Here is a 17,194-nt window from a genome sequence, read left to right on the forward strand (position 1 = left end):
CAGGACTAAGCAATAGCTTGCACTTTCCTTGATGTGCTGTTGATGGTATACTGAACTTTTTAACAGTTGGAGGGGTTTAGGCGAGTAACAGTAAATAATGAACTTACTTGAAAGGCTAGGGAGAAGATGGAGTTCAAAAAATAAAAAAGTAGAGGAGGTGGCCGCGGTGCGTGCGCCAAGCGGACCTGGGCTTTCGTAGGTGACTTTAATTGCTTCCGTTTCCTGTATTTCTGGGAACTTCAGCTCTTTTCTTAAAAATATTAAATATTCATACGTAGCTCACGTCGTGATCACTGTTTCACCGTTGTAAAATTTAAGGATTTTCTGACAATTGAAAAAAAGCTTAAACTTTAATCTAGTAAATCAGGATTGGCGGCCAATCTTAAATCCGCTTTCCTGTTCCACCGCAGTGGTGAGCGAGCGCACCAAACAGTGCACCAGCGCTGGCGCGCGAACAAGTCGAGGGCAATTTCATGTTGCTGTTTGGTACCGAAGACATTTCATCCGCGGACTTAATTGTTATTTGGTGAGTTAGCAACGTAGAATAAACGGCTAAACGTAAGATTTCTGACTTATTCTTTCAAATACAACAGTATTTTGTTTCAAGAGGTGACGAAGAGCTCATTATATTTTCGCTGTCTCGTAACATTGTTTTTAGTCCTTATAGATGTAATAAGCACATAAGGGTTTATATCAACCTTGAGATAACTTTAAAGCGTTTGTATAGATTCGTTCCTTTTGTCGCATACTCTCACTTCCGGTACGTAAGACAGACATGGGACGACACTCGTATTGTTCGGTGTTGTCTCGTGTCCAGGCTTGTAAGCGCTTGAATTCTCGGAAAATGTCGCGTCATTGCTTTAGCAATAATTTTCATATTGGATAGGAGACTTCTCCTGTTTTTCGGTACGTATTTTTAAAATTACTTTCAAATTGTTCGAAGTTAAGGAATTTTAGGCATTGACACATTGTCAATTAGATCAAAATCAGGACTTTGGTTCGCGAGCGGCCATCCTCCCGGCCGGCCATTTTCTTTTCTTTCTTCCTCTTGCGATTTTTCCTATAAAGTCTTGTGAACAAAATAGGACGATTTTATTTAATTTGCAAATGAAATACGGCAACATGTGACAATTCTTTTTCTCTGTGATCATCGCTACGGCCTTTCTTTCGCTGGCGATCGCACAATAAGGCTTTGCAAACATTTTCAACGCTTCGGGTTCTAACCTGCCTAATCACGGAACAACTTTGTGAAACGTATTTCTTCGTTTGGTTTCTTCCGTCGTTAAAGTTTTAAATGTTAAGTCGTAGTGCTTTTATTACGCGACAAGTTTTCTGATAAGAATCTGACACAGTGATACAAAAAGCGAGTTTGTCTGCCTTTTGTTGGATTTTATCTCACGATGCGTCACTGATAATCCAAAATAACTCTACAAAATAGGAACCGTAACTTTTAGGACTGAGATCCTTTTGTCTTGTCGGCTAAGTCCATTCTGTTTTGCCAACCCTGTTATATCTTTTATCTCAAACGTATTGTTTCCGAGGAAAGCATAGTCTTAATTGCAAGATCACAGCAAAGTATCGCCCGAGTGTCGTCCTTCAAATTTAGAAACAGGAGAGACAGTATTGAAAACCGAGGGGTTTAACAGTTTTTGAGAACTCATGCGCAGTTCGATTCAACTCTTTAATTTCCATCAGTTTGAGTTGAGTTTAAGTTGTATTTCCTATGTTGGCTTGATGTTCCTCCTATGTTTTGACGGGTTATTTTTGTTACTCTCTTAGTTTGGTGGCCAGTTGTAAATGTCTGATGTTGGCTAAATTCTGCAACATAGCTCCCGTAAGGTAGAAACCAAAATCTAGAACGATCCAAATAAGGTTAGCTCAACAGATGAATCTTTGCTTACTAATGTTTGTTTGTTCAAATAATCGTTTCAATCCCTTCTCACTTCTGGAGATGAGAGAAAATTGTAGATCTTTGGACAACTAGCATTATCTCAACTTTCTGTGCCATTATATCACGATATGTTACCTTTTTATTGCGAACAAGATCATTCACCTATTGAGACATTTCCTATCAATGAATTCATTTCATTATTTCCTCTTGAGAGGACTCGCTTGATTGTTTCTTTTTTACGTAAATTGCTCAAAAATGTTATGTTATTGGATTTCTTGGAAATATGACAGTTTGCGGAAATTGTAGTTTTTCTGAGTAAGAAACGAACAATGTCGACCCCTGTGATTCTCGGAAAAGAAAATTGAACTAATAATCCCGTGTGTTAGAGTATTTCGGATGAATATACAGCGAAAAACATTTTGAGGTAATTTGTACCTTATGTATTTTGTTGACCAAGACAAAGTGTCATAGAAGTATCACTGTTGTTCAGTGTTCTTGTTCACGATAAGTTTCTCATATTCCAAAATTATTCACTATATTATATTATCAAGTAGTAATATTATCATATTACGTCTAGTGTATTCTGATTAGCGGAAATTTTATTGGGGTTGGTTTAGCGGTAGACCTTATTAACGATTCCGAGTCTTTTTGTTTATTCGCCTAGTGCCTTGTACCTTATACTTAGTTGAATACTTAAATAAATAGATACACGAATTTGCGTTCATAGTTTGTGACCATGGCTGATTTTCCAGACTGGAGGGTTGAATCTCCAGAAGATTCTGCATTTAAATGGCTTTGCGAGGGTCAATATATGAAAGCAATTCTCTCTTTTGAGTCCTGGATCCTGCGCACAAAACACACTTGGACTGATGATAAGGAAAAGAAACTTGGTGACCTTTATAGAGGACTAGCCGAAGCATATTGGCACGTCCACTGTCCTGATGATGCTTTAGAGCAGATATTACGCTGCGTATGGGAGAACTGCCACGAATTTTCTGAGGTAACTCTTAACGATACTCAGTTCTGCCCAGCTGTCCAATAAAAGAGAGAAAGTTCTGTCCTTCTTCTTTTCCACCAAACTGTCGAAGTATGGTAACTTCTATTTCCCTCCGCTCTCCAACTTCTTGATTATGGTTGGTTTTTTGTATTTTTTATTGTTGTTTTTTATCGACAGAGACGCGATTGTTATGGTAGATCATTTATTTTGCATTTTAATCTCACAATTTTGCTAGAGACACGTGAGCCGTTGGACAATACTTGCTGATAAACAGGTCGAGAATCCAGAGTTTAAGCTCAAAGGCTATCAGATAGCACTTCAGTTTGTTCCACCTCATGACCTATTCAAAAGGAGCCATCTGCTGTCAAAAATGTTGCTGTTTTGCTGCGAGTCTGGGTCATCCTTCCAAATCATGGCCGGTTTGTTTATGTGCGCAGCGAACGAGATAGAAGTTTGTGAACAAGAGGTGGGAACCAAAAACAGTATCATTACCTTAACAAATGAAGCACAGCATTAATGAAATCCTTTTTATCCTTGAAGGTCATTCCTCTGAAATGGGACCTGCACTGAGATTTTTTTTAACTTTTACCTATTGGTTGTTTATCTTGAAGGAGCGTAAATTTTGAATAAAAAGGACAGGTCTTCAGGTTCGTTTAGGAGCGGCAGTACCTTGTACATACCCATATAATTCCCACAGCATCGTGACAATTAAATTTTCGCCACTTGCCATCTAAGCGTTTCCAAAAATTGTCCGGCACTTTTCCTACGCTGAGAATTGGTTTATACTTATTTGACGGAAAAAAGTCAGTGTAGGAAAGCGAAAAGCATGATAGATCATTGTGTTCGTTTTCAAAAAATAAGGAATTACCACTCTGGCGAGCTCCAACCATAGAAAGAAGCCGCCATTTTTTTAATGTGTACGATCTTGCAGTGCCACTATGATCAAAATTTTGGAATTTTATTTCCTTCATCAGGCTTTAAGAATAGCTTTTATTTGCAGCAAGGGAATACCGCCGTCTATCCAACTAATAATTTTCGACCGTTATTGACTGCTTTTATTTTGACATCTTGTATTACACCTCATAAATGAGGTCTAATATAAAATGGCATAAAATTATCTGTTGCCTCGACCCCCCACTTCTTTGAAAGTCATTTAAGTGCTATCATTTTATAGCTAGCGGTTTCCTCTCATATAGGACCTCGCAAAAATTTGGTTGGATTGCGGAAAAAAGATTCTACCATTCAGAGATTCTTTGAAGATATCTGTTGAGTGCTTTACTCTAGCACAAAGGTTTTTGCCAAGTGATGAGGACAAGATGAAAGCCCGGCTCTGCTTTCTAAGGGCAAAGACTATTTTAGCTATTGGTGAGTCCAGTCAGTATGCTCAAGCAAAGAAGGATGCCCAGACGTATGTTGCACTCCGCCCTTCTAAGACGAAGGTAGTTACATTATATGTATATTTCTTTTCATTTACGAGGCTACTTAATGAATTTTTTGGACTGAATGTTAACCTACCACCGGAAACTAAAAGGACAAAGGTTGGTGTGAGAAAAAGAGGGCCAAAAATTGAATTCATTGACACGAATTTCAACTTGGGATCAGTAGTACAATCGATATTGTCTTCTTGCTTGCTTTTTTTGAAGCAAGGCAAACGTCAACTATTGAATCAAGGGGGTAAGTTTCTAAAGAAACTGGTGCAACTGAGTTGATAACGTAAATGGGCCACCGTAAAGAGTTTCAAAGCTGGAGTTTGGCTCTGACGAAGGGCTAACGCTCGAAACGTCAGCTTTGAACTTTTTACGGTGGCCGATTTACGTTATCAACTCAGTTGATTTACTAAATTACCTGTTAAACGTCAACTATTGTCGAGGCAAGAAATTAATTATGCTATTTGTAGAGGGAACTTGAACGTTTCCCTTCTCTTTATCTTTTCTTTCCATCACTCAATTATTAACAGGTGATATTATTAACTCTTTGAAAACCCTGCACTACACTCTGCCTCCGAGCACTCCCGTCTGCCAATGAGATTTCAGAACTTCGTGGAGTCCACGAAGTTTGAAAAATCAATATTGCTTGAGCTTCCTTTTCTTTTCAAGGTTTTTTGTTTGAATTTCTATGTAATTTTAGTCATTCTTTGTTCAATTTCTATGAATCGCGACAGGGCTACTCACTGTTATGGGAATGCTCTCTTCGATGCCATAATTATAAAGAGGCACTTGTGAATTTTGGAATAGCGCAGGAAACTTTGAAAGACCGACAAGAGGAGAAATATCAAGAATTTTACAAGTTTTTTACATCAGCCGTATCACAGAAAGGTAAAAAAGATGTATACAATTATTTTCATGAAGATTTATATGGAAACATCCATCTCAAAATTGCATTTTTCGATGCCGTCAGTACAACGTTCCGCAATCTTTGAGGGCGTTTTAATGTGCTTGACTACAGCTGTAAGAGCATTAAAAGTATGCCTATTCAAACCGGCAAACGCACAACATAGGACAGGTGAAAACGATTTGAAAACGATGGTGTGGACGAAGAAGATAAACGAAAACGAATAGTTTTGAAACCGCATGGGTGTGATTGAGGCTTAAGAAATCGCGTCGAGGCTGGACTGTCGCTCGAGTGACTGCTAACTGTTTACGAAAGAAATAATAGTTTTATTGTTATCTTTTTCTCTTACTCTAATCAACAACGAATATGGGACCATAATACCACTCTTTACTAGCACAAAAGTTTTATTTCATAGGCACATGTGTACCTTGTTAATTGCTTGATGTTCAGGTCTGAGAATAGATGTGAGAGAGCACCACATAAAGCTTTCTCGCAGATAACCTAGCAGGAGTAGGTCCGCTCACCTCCTCTTTGGTTTTGAAACGGCTTGGAATATTTCTGGTCGAGTGTTAAGAGTGTTTAAAGAATTTTGTCTTAGTCCCTATGATTCTTAGTACAAAGTGACCATTTGTTTTACAACTTGTTTTTGTTTAAATTGATTGTGTCCCGTGCAGCATCTGAAGTATTCAAAGAAGAATGTCCTGTCGCTGGCTGTTTAGTGGAAAGACTTATTAGCGAGTGTACTTCCAAAGAAACCGTTAAATACCTATCAGTTCTCTTCCTTGACGGCTGTTGGGCCACTACATGCGATGCCTCTTGTGTTCCACTGGACATGGTATTGAAATCTGACATAGAAAACCGCGATGAATTAGTCAAAATCCTCCTGGAAAAGAAAGCACTTCCAAATGGTCTCTCAAACAGAAGTAAATCCCCGCTGTCAATCTGCATAGAGGAGGAGCGTTTAGACTTGGCATTGATTCTTTTACAGTATGGAGCTGATGAAAAAGAATTAGTGCAAAAAGATGGAGAAACTGCTCTACATGCTTCCTTACAAATTGCCTTGAATTCGAAGAAAGGTAAATCAACATCATGTCTTAGAAAAAATTCAAAATGTAAAGAACTGTAGCGATATAACACCTTGAATATTTGTTACCGCGTAACTCTCCCTTGTAGCTTGATAAAAAATTTTTTTTTTCTTTTCTTTGCTCTGGAAAACAGGTAACTTGGAAATCTTCCAGTTCTTTCTCGACGGAAAAAGATCTGATGCCGTCGATGTACAGGACAAGGATGGGAACACTCTTCTGCATTTACTCTGTCAAGGAAGGATGAACTCTAAGAAACGGGAAGCCATGAATCTCGTTCTTAGAGCAGGAGCAAAAACGTCAATCGTAAACAACAAAAAGGAAAGCCCCATCGATCTTCTCTGTAAACAGAGGCAAGGCTTACATTTGTTGATTCCATTTGTGCGAGTGAATATAATGAAATAACTTTCGTTCCCTATCTATGATTGCCTTGGATAATCTCAATAAACGCTTGTTGTCGCAATCATTTACTTCATTCCCTCATTTTCCATGTAAAGCAACAGGTCAACTGAAAATAGATCACAAAACGCTAACTGATTCAATGTACTTAGAAACGTAACAGGACACTGAAAAGCGAAACATTATAAAATGAATTTACAAACCAACATTTGCGGCTCAAGTTCTCAGGAGAATATCCAAACACGTGCGTTCTCCAACTCAACTAATAGTTTACTAATCAAGTTTCATATACTGTAATACGGTAAAGATTTTGAAGTCACGGTAACACTGTCATCGTAAATCATTCAAGGGGTAGACTTGCTACAGAAAATGGCTTCATATCAATAGATTCTGTTTTATGGACGAGCAGATAGCTGTTGAGTTGAAAACAATTGCTCAGTGCATCCTACGCCTTATTAATAATTTTAGTTGTTTTGATCGTTTTTATCATCACAAGAGTACAAAACTGTTAGTACGGTAACTGTGGATTTCGTGTGAAAAAGTAGTATTATTAATCTTATTGGCTTTTCTCGTCGCAGATTTTTCAATGATGAAAGAATAACTTTACTGTCCTCTGCTTCGGAATGCTTTGAAAGCTCGTCATCATGTGAGACGAACACTCCAGAGCAAGAAAGTAAAAACGAAGGCAACGAGGTGGAGGGAGAGAGAAATTTAACAGAACGATCAAAGAATATTTCACGTAAGAGGAAAATTGATAAGAAAGCAACTTCCAAACAATCTGTGCTTTCTACAAATTCTATCGTTGGTGTCCAAACGGAATCTTTGTCCGTTATTCGTAGAGATATAGGGTCGATGATACAAAATTTGGATATCCGTGATTGGATCAAGAAAAATGAATCCACAGAAGTGGTCGAGAGGAGCGAAAACCCAAAGAATGAAAGTGGTCAAACTCAAAGTGATAGAGTCATGCAGTTAAAACTCACGAGCGATGATAGAGGATTAGTGCAAGAAGATGAATCACGATCGTTTCTGAGGGACGAAGAACAATGTTCTGGTATTTCTGATACAACAGAATATTGCATCAAGGGAGCTTTCGAAGGACTGCCATGGGAGGTGGAGTGCACTGCAGAAGTACGGAAAGTGTTAGAAAGCGAACGTCTGGAGCCGTGGAAGATAAAGCTCTTTGTCGAGAAAGTGAGAACTCTAGCTCTAGGCCGGCACAACTGGTCCCAGGATCTCTGTAAAATTCTGAAGGGTGTACCAAAGAACTGTGGAATGCGTCTTTATGAAGCAAAACTGACAAAAGCTGCAAGAATCATCTGGGAATGTGCAGTTGCTTTCTCTCCCCAATATTCATACGAGGACGAGAAAGGAAAAGTCACGATTTATTCAGAGGTTATCCGTGTATGGGATATTGTGTTTGATCATGATAACATCTCACGCGCTAAAGATAACATTGTTACATCATTCATCCGAGGAAAGGAAGGCGTGGCGAGGAAGGAACTTAAACGATTTTCCAGGGGAGGGGCGTCACCAGACCAAGGCCCTAATCTTTACTGTAGGCGTTCACGCGATTTCTTATCTGGTTACGCCACTCTACTTGCAGTACCAAAAGAGAATGTACCCCGTAACGAAGCAAATGAAGATCAAGTGACTTTTTTCCCCCCTGTTAGTCATAACGACAACGAGTACCAAGTACTGAAATTTTACCACCTGTCTACAGCAATGATTCAGACAATACTGAAACAGCAACCATGTAATGTAGTCCTTGACTTTCCATTTCGAGTAACAGAAGAGGAGCATGCCATCATTAACTTTGAACCTTCCCCCCAGAGTTCCATCATCTTGATTGGACGCAGTGGTACGGGAAAAACGACATGTATTCTTTATCGCCTGTGGAGAGATTTTGAAAACTATTGGGGGAATGCAGTTAAAAGTGGACCACTAATGCCTAAGAAGATTGGGTTTCCTCCTGAAGAACAGTGGGACTCTGATTCATCAAAAGTAAATGTACCAGCTGGCGGACAACTTGATGAAAATGAAGATGGCTGTAGCAGAGAAGTAACTTCGAAGGATGACGACGCAATAGCATCATTTCTGTCTCCATCTCCCGAATCTGAAGAGTCCTTGGAGCATTTCCACCAGCTGTTTGTAACCAAAAATGGTGTCCTCTGTCAACAAATCTCAAAAAATTTCATTGCTTTGAGCCACGCGTCTTCATTTGTGGAACATTCAACTAAGGCATATACAGTGAAACCAGTGAAACTGCAAGAGATTGACGACTCGGCTGCTGGCTGGCCCCAGTTTTTGAATGCACGTGACTTTTACTTCATGTTAGACGCCTCCTTGCCTGAACCTTACTTCTTTCCACGAAATGACGATGGGAGCCTGGGTCCAAGGGCCCAAAATTGGGGCGAAGAAGATAACAGGTTCTCCGACATTCCACTCCTCGAGGAAGACGATGCTAAAGACGACTCGGATGAGGAAGATGAACACACAGAGGTTGAAATATCCAGCTTAGAAAAGGATAAAGAAATGGTGCTTGTAAGCTACGACATTTTTGAAAAACAATTATGGCCAATGGTGTGCAAGAAAAAGAAAGATGTGAACTTCCATCCATCCTTAGTATGGATGGAGATACGATCATTTATTAAGGGCTCATACGAAGCTTTGCATACAAAGAACGGTTATCTTTGCTCAGAAAAATATCAAGAAATCGGGCAAAAGAGGGCTCCAAACTTCACAGCAGACAGGGAGGCAATTTACAAGCTGTTCTTATCTTACGAGAAAGTCAGAAAATCATCTAACATGTTTGATGAAAACGACCTTGTTTTCGATCTGTACCGCCGACTGAGGCAGGGCGGAGTTCCTGACTGGTCAATTCACAAGTTGTACGTGGATGAAACACAGGACTTCACACAGGCAGAGTTGATGCTTCTAATAAGCTGTTGCCGTGATCCCAATGGCATCTTTCTCACTGGAGATACCGCCCAAAGTATAATGCAAGGTATCTCCTTTAGATTCGAAGATCTTCGTTCACTCTTCTATTACATGAAAAAGAACTGCAAAGATGAAGGAGCACAAACACAAGTCGTGGTTCCCGAACTAAAGAAACTCATTTGGAACTACCGATCACACAGCGGAATTCTAAATTTGGCGTCCAGTGTCGTTAGCATTCTACAGGAATATTTTCCTGAGTCGTTTGACAAACTGGATCAAGACCAAGGGCAGCTTGATGGTCCCAAGCCAGTACTCCTTGAATCGTGCAGTCCATCAGATCTTGCGATTATTCTTCGTGGATATAAACGTAAGACAACTGCCATTGAGTTCGGCGCTCATCAAGCTATCCTTGTGGCCTCTAACGAAGCAAGAGAACGTCTTCCAGAGGAGCTTAGCCACGCACTTGTGTTGACGATTTATGAAGCAAAAGGACTGGAATTTGACGACGTCCTTGTCTACAATTTTTTCAAAGACTCGAAGGTAACTAGGCTTTAGTAAAAATTATATCTGCTCGTTGACGTTACAACAATTGATCCTTTCAGTCATTTTGATCCTGGTGCGTTAAGGCGAAAGAAAAGCCTGAAAGATAGATCGAGCTAAACGTAGCTCGCCATTTGAAGGCGGCGCCTTAACGCGAAATGTGATCGCGAATGGATTCTACCCGCTGAGATTATGTATTGCCTCTGAACTTGAGTCAAATTGTTTCTCAACCACTTAGGCAGAAAATTTATCCTTGAACACATAATGAGAGTGTCGTTCGCCTATTGACGCCGAAAATTTGTTTAAAATATGTCTTAAATGTTGAAAGGGGACTTCTTTGAAAGCAGTTGGTTTCTCTCTCTACGTTATTTATGTAAAATTTTTTAATTCCGCTGTGGATAGCCTAGGAAACCAATTCTCATACATGCTTGTTATTGTTTATATTTTTTTCACCTACAGGCAAGAATCGAGTGGGGGACAGTAACGCACTTTCTCCTGAATGTAAGCGAATCTGAAACCGGCAATTCATTAGAATTCCAATCTCGACCTGTTCTTTTTGACCCAGACCGATACAAACTGCTAAAGGCTGAGTTGAAGCAGCTGTACACAGCTGTGACTCGAGCTCGAGCGAATGTTTGGTTCTTCGATGAGGATGAAGAAAACCGGCGACCAGTGTTTGAGTATTTCGAGCAACTTGGCTTAGCGGAAGTCGTCTCCCTGAAAGAAGAGGGAGAAGAAAGTACATCTGGAAACCAGCCATTGGAGAAAATGTTCCCTAAAGAGTCGTCTTTGATGGAATGGCAGAATCAAGGAGATTTTTTTTACAGCAAGAAACTTTGGAATGTTGCAGAAAAGTGCTTTAAGAAGTCTGGAAATGAAGACATGAGCCGAAAATGCAAAGCTTACCTACAGGCTGACTATGCGCTAAGCCTTCGCAACGACCCACAACGACAGAAGGATGAATTCCTACGAGCAGCTTACCAGTTTCTGCAATGCAAAATGATTCGGCAAACTAAAGCGTGCTTATACAACGCTCGGGAACATAGCCTTTTTGCAAGTCTACTACAAAAGCTTGGAAAGGTGAGCCTGCGATATGGTTATCATTGAATGAAGCTATGTGTCTCATAGATTACGGGATGTAAGCGAAAAAGAAGACGAGTCATCAAAATTGCTATGAAATGAAAACAATATCAATTTGGTTTTTATTAAATAAGAACGGACTCTCTGTACACGTTATCTGCGTATTTGGTATTTGGGAAACTTCACCTCTGAGACCAAGATGAGAGGCACAGGTTTTCCCGATTTGAACCTTAAAGGCTTTTCATGAAAACATGTACGTCTTGTTCATAAGAAGAAACTCTGTTCTTCCTAACGTTGCAAAGCTAAGGACGTACTTACTTAAGTCTTTTTTAGTTAGAAAAAAATGCTGCTGTTCATCGTCGTTTTGTAGATAAATGAATATTTAATCGTTTCTCTCACCATGCAGAGTCAGGCTATTAATTGTATTGATCGCAACGTTTCGATTGCTGTACTGCTGGTCTTCGTCAGGCGACGAGATCGAAAGTTTAGATGTCGCTACTCATGGCACCCTAATTTTTATTTTCACAAAAATCCTTTTGTTTCTAGGAGAGGAAAGCCGCAACTGTGTTTGAAAGAAACGGACACTACTTGGAGGCAAGCCAGTGTCTGGAGGCGACAGCTGATTACAGAGGAGCAGTTGATACTCTCCTTCGTGGAAGTCTTTGCAACAAAGCTATTGAGGTTGTAAAGCGTTTCAGCAAATTAACTTCAGAGGAACAGAAACTGACCAAACATCCAGGCAGAACTCTTGACGAATTGTACTTGGAGTTAGCAGAGTTCAATCGCAGACGAGGCAATACAGCAGACATGAGTTCTTCTCTTCAGCACGTTGAGTCCACCGATACACGGATTGAATTTTTGATGAAGCACCGATTTCTCGAGGACGCTGTCAAGGAGTTAGAGAAGCTGGGTCGTTCAAGAGAAGCTGCAAATATCATGAGAGAAAATGGGTCATTTTTGATCGCAGCCAAGTATGCTCAGACGTCTGGCAACTCAGTACTTGCAGCTGATTGTATCTTTGCCCATGTGCGTGTCTCAAAGACAATGACAGACGAGGAGCGACAAGCACGTTTAGAGGAGGCCAAGCAGCTATACGAGGTGGCAAGAAAGAAAAATAGTGTGGGTGAAGTTCTTTTAAGACAGGCGAAGCTTTCACGGGATGCAAAGAAAGTATTGCAGGCTATGGAAATATTCTCCGATCCATCAGTCTCTAACACTTGCAGTAATCTTGAATGTGTTGAAACTCTGGTTGAGATGGTTGGTGATGATTCGCAAATTCTTGAAAAGAAAAACTGGACTTTGGTGAAACTGGTAGAAAACGTAATAAAGCTCATTCTCTCATTGGATATTCCTGCTCCAGATTTCAAGACACAGAAAGCACTGGAAAGATGCGAGGAGCACTTTGGTATCTACAGAGAGGGTGATCCCAAAACAAGAGTGGTGAGATTCAAAGAGGGTGATCGTTTTCTTTCAATTTCATTGGCTTTAGAGAAGGATACTCTAGCAGGCAGTAAATGGGAATTGAATCTCCAGCACGTCCGAACACGAATTGCAGAAAATCTCCTGCACAGACTGATCAATCTGATCCCTAAGGTTCGAAAATTTTTAAGGAAAGAGATCGACTCTCACAAGACATGCCAGATGTTTTTGGTTGGGATGCCTTGTAGTGACGAGAGCTGTCAATATCAACACTGTCTCCCAACAAAAGAAAGCACAGATAGTTTGTTCTGGGCACTTTCACATGAAGTTTATCTTGACGCGCAAGCGAACGATTTCTGGAAACTTGAAGAAAAATATTCATCGCATGAAACCGGTCATAATTTCGGATCTCGAAGGCCACTCAGCACTTCTACTAAAGAATCGGGGAAGCCTTTTCCGAAAGATTCATACCAGTCTTGCAGAAATTTTCTTCAGTTTTTCTTTTCACCCATTGGTATTTCTTCAAGTATCTGCTCGGGAAAGTACATCTCTCTTGTGCGAAGTAGGAAATTCATCCAGCAAAGTCTATACAAGTGCGTGGATAAGTTATGGAGAAGTCAACTTACAAGGCGGGAACGCATTTCAGACATCAACTGCTTCTTCACAGTCTCAAATCTTTTGCAGTTGCTGGGATCACCTCCGAGCACAATTCTATCTTGGATTAAAAAGGAAGAGGAACATTTCTGGATTACCCTTCAGTATGAGAGCCAGAACAGGAAGCCAAGAATTCCACAATCTGTCGGCATGGTGATAGAAGAAAACTCACGAAGATGTACTTTGTTTAGTCGTTGGTGGGAAGACTCGAAGCGTCTTCTCCATGTTCACGGAAGAATTTTGGATTCAGGCCATTATGCTGTGCGGCGTTTCCTGAAGATGTCGGCAAATCCTGGAAAACAGCTCCCTTTTCCCGATCCAAAGAACTTCCTTTCGATTATGGAATACCAATTTGTAGTTCATGTCGCTCTGGCAATCTTTGTTTCTTCACTTTCCCTTCGGGTTTGTCTTCCGAGAAGCTACTTATCCGTCGTCATTTTCTGGGACGCGTTAAACTGCACCACGAGGAACCACTTTGAAATTCATCGTGCGGTCGAATTGTTCAGGTTCTCCTCAACTACTATCGCCCGCGTGAAGAGATTCCTTGGTGACACGGTCTCTCTCATGTTGGGAGGGTACTCCCCAAAATTCAACGTTCTCGACCACGTTTTACGTACGCAATCTTGCATTAACTCCGGGGAAACGGAACGTGCTGTAATCCTGGTGCTCACCATGCTTTGCAACTGTGGCCAGTTATTGTCTACAGAAAACGAGATCATTCTCCTCAGGAACCTTTTCGCCCAAGTGCCCGATGAAGTTATTCTTCCAAAGAGAATAAGCAGCTGCTTGGAACAGGTTCGACAAGCGAAAGGTCTCCGTCAAATAGTAGCTATCCTTCAAGACCTGTTAAAGAACAGAAAAGAAGAGCTTTGTGATGTTTACTGGAGATTTAGGACGATTAGAGGGGACGAGGTGGACTTCAAAAGATACATCGACACTTTCAATACAGACGCAGATACCCTTTCGACACTAATCCATGAAACCCCTGAGCTCCCAGGAGACGACGCTTTGGAGCCTGAAGAGGAGCATGGTCTTCATATAGAAGAGGATCAACCTACATCTGACTTGGACCCTTCGAGCAATTCGATGTTACAAGATATTGAAAAAGAAGAAGCCATGCGGGCAGAATTGTGGAAAAAAGAGATGACATCAGAAACGGGAGAGCATGCGGAAGTTGATTTCGGACAATTTATAACACAAAATGATATATCCTCTCCTTTCGTAAATGCGAAAGTCGACAAATCAGGTTGCGGTGTTTGCAATGTTTTCTTCTCCAACGAACAAACCGGAATCGAAGAAAACGTGGAACAGGCGAATGAATCAAGTCATTACGCCAACGACTTTGAAAGTCACCTGAGTGAGAATAGCCCACATTGGAAAAAACTTGAGCAATTTAATGCTTACGAATACCTTATCATTCAAAAAGTGGTCCCACTCCAATTTATGTTTGAGACGCTTGTCAAGAAAGTTGAAGATCAACTAGAAATAGCCGGAAAACAGAACATGCCTTTAAGTATCCTGAGCAACATGTTAAATAAAGTTAAGATGACCTTTGATGCTCTGCGAGAGCTGACCTCGACAATTCAACAAGAGGGCAACTGGGCGGAGACCACACTTGTGGAGAGAGCAGTCATGGCTCTGACAAAATCCTTGGAAGCCTGCCAAGAGGAACTGCAAAAAGAAACTCAACCAACAGGTTTGTATCTTCTATCAGGCTTTTGAAATGAATTGTGTAATTTGGGCTATTAGGGACAGCAGGGAACATGCAGCGAGCAACCACGATAGAAGGACAAAAATGACAACTATACGTTTTTCAAACGCAGGCTCGTATGATCAAGATTTCATAACAACCCCTGCCATCCTATCATACAAGAGAAGTAAAAGGCACAAAAACGTGCTAGTTAACACACAACTTTGCTCATGCATTAGTGGGACTCTCTAGACCTTAGAATATTAGAAATTGAAAAAAAGGTTTCCAAGCAAGCTATTTTTCTAACTTTCCAAGATGCAGGCTTGAATTTCCTTGTACTGAACCTTTTATAGCTCATTTTTTTAAAGCGACCTTCCCGTTCCTCGTCTCACAAAATACCTCTCATATTTTTAATCTATTCTTTTCTCTTTCATTCAGATGATGACTCGATGAACTCAGCAAAAGACGTCGAAGATGTAGAAGATGTGGAGTACCTGCATGTTCCGGGGCTGAAAAAGCGAAAGAATTAGGGAACCGAAAAACATGTTCTAACATAGCGCACGTGCTTGCCCTATATTAGTCCTATTGAGCCGCTATGAGCAATATCCTTATTTACGCACGCCCGTGCGTAAATAAGACGACGTGAGCATTTTTTTACTTGGCTTTATAGTTTCTGTCCTGTTAAGCTGCAGTGCAGTTTTCCTTCTCTTTGAAATATGGAAGAAACCAGAGAAGAACTGCCCAATTTTTCTATCGGCATTGACCTTTTAGGTCCTGATCCAACAAGCAACAAAAATAAAGCCGAAAAAAACTCGCAAGTTGCACGTTTCGTGAATTTGTCGGAAGACCAGCTGCAGCAAATTTTAGCCGAAAGACAGACATTCACTAGAAACCAAAAAAGTCACCAATTGGTCATTAACAACATTTAAAGGCAAAATTTCCCTTTTTGCTGTCGTTTTTAAATTTGTTCAACCTGGGGAATAAAATACACAGTTGTTAATTGGGAATTTACCAAAACCAAAACAATCACAATTGCACTCTATCACAATAAAAGGCTTCTTCGCGCAGATTCTTGTTGTCGCTCTGTTATAAAAGAATTTGCTCATGCTCTTAGCTGTGCGTATATTGAGTTATGGATGCACTTGGGAAGTTTGGAGAGCACTCAAAAAGCTAGAGTTGCTCTCGGCTGCGCCTCGAGCTACTCTTACGCATTTTTCGTGCTCTCCAAACTTCCTGCGTGCATCCATAACTCGATATACGCACACTAAGCATGAACAAATTCTTAATTTGCTCAATACATACCGCACAGTAGAGTATAGGTTTTCGTGCGCGCTGATTGGCCAGCCCGAAAGTGACTAGCAAATACTCTGCGAGCAGTTGAACGGACAAAATCGCGCGTCGAGAGTTTTATTTCGCGCAATTTTCCGGTACAGTGCTTTAATTAAACTATTGTTTTGGTCCTTGTGTGGTATATACTAAAACAATTATTCACCTCAGAGTCGTTAAAAGTGGTGGATATTTACCTCACCCCTTTGCAGCCCGGTACATACCCGTCACTATTCGCTTCCACTTCGATGAATAATTGTTAATTGTTAAATTTTTTCATGCCTAAATTTAAAAGCATTTAGTTTTACTTCGCAGCATTCAGTTATATAGTTGCATAGTTGAAAGAGGTGTGCGTCTGTGGATTCTGATTCGTTTAGGAGCCCTTTTGGACATGGTTTTGTCTTATAAAATTTTACATAGTTAGCAATCTTTTAAGTTACTCTTTTGATCATTGGGTCACTGTCAACAAACATAGATTGGACATTGGAACACGGTCATAACAACTTGCTTTTATGTTTTTACTAGTTTCCTCACGAAGCATGGAACACCTGACATGAAGTAGTCTAACTACTGCTTGTACGGAACGATAACTTTTTTAAAGAGCTCATGAGCTGCTAGACTTCCATTGCCTCGTCATGTTAGATTTAGACAATTTTCACGGATTCGACATAACGTTTTACAGGAATTTCCTGGAAAAGAAAGTTAGAATAATCTTTACAGAGTAAGCTTGGTGGAACAGATCGACCCCAGCCCCTGTATTCATTCCTCATCACTACTTAACTCTACCATTAGCTTGTTAACAGCCATTTTAATTAACTTCCTTTATCAGTGGCAGATATACCCAT

General features: G+C 40.4%; 1 protein-coding gene across 2 annotated transcripts; it reads left to right on the plus strand.

Moving 5' to 3' along the window:
- The first annotated feature begins 300 nt into the window (after positions 1–300).
- LOC113669400 (TPR and ankyrin repeat-containing protein 1) lies at positions 301–16,089 on the plus strand. 2 transcript variants are annotated; one of them, XM_089200730.1, is made up of 11 exons: positions 301–526; positions 2,619–2,891; positions 3,124–3,354; positions 4,085–4,327; positions 5,050–5,203; positions 5,894–6,295; positions 6,438–6,654; positions 7,279–10,180; positions 10,640–11,260; positions 11,807–15,029; positions 15,462–16,089. In XM_089200730.1, the coding sequence occupies exons 2-11, from the start codon at positions 2,628–2,630 to the stop codon at positions 15,551–15,553; spliced, it is 8,349 nt and encodes a 2,782-aa protein (XP_089056856.1). In that variant the 5' UTR covers positions 301–526; positions 2,619–2,627; the 3' UTR covers positions 15,554–16,089. The 2 variants fall into 2 exon arrangements, with proteins under 2 accessions (XP_089056856.1, XP_027041220.2); XM_027185419.2 differs by lacking the exon at positions 301–526 and adding an exon at positions 789–906.
- Positions 16,090–17,194: the final 1,105 nt, after the last annotated feature.

Source organism: Pocillopora damicornis, chromosome 1 (genome assembly GCF_964200805.1).
Source record: "Pocillopora damicornis chromosome 1, jaPocDami1.2, whole genome shotgun sequence".
Lineage (NCBI taxonomy): Eukaryota > Metazoa > Cnidaria > Anthozoa > Scleractinia > Pocilloporidae > Pocillopora > Pocillopora damicornis.

Coding starts and splice junctions, on each gene's coding strand:
- LOC113669400 (XM_089200730.1), top strand. CDS start 2,628: ATGGCTGATTTTCCAGACTGGAGGGTTGAATCTCCAGAAGATTCTGCA. Junction 11,261..11,806: donor TACTACAAAAGCTTGGAAAG/GTGAGCCTGCGA, acceptor TTTTGTTTCTAG/GAGAGGAAAGCCGCAACTGT. Junction 15,030..15,461: donor AAAAGAAACTCAACCAACAG/GTTTGTATCTTC, acceptor TCTTTCATTCAG/ATGATGACTCGATGAACTCA.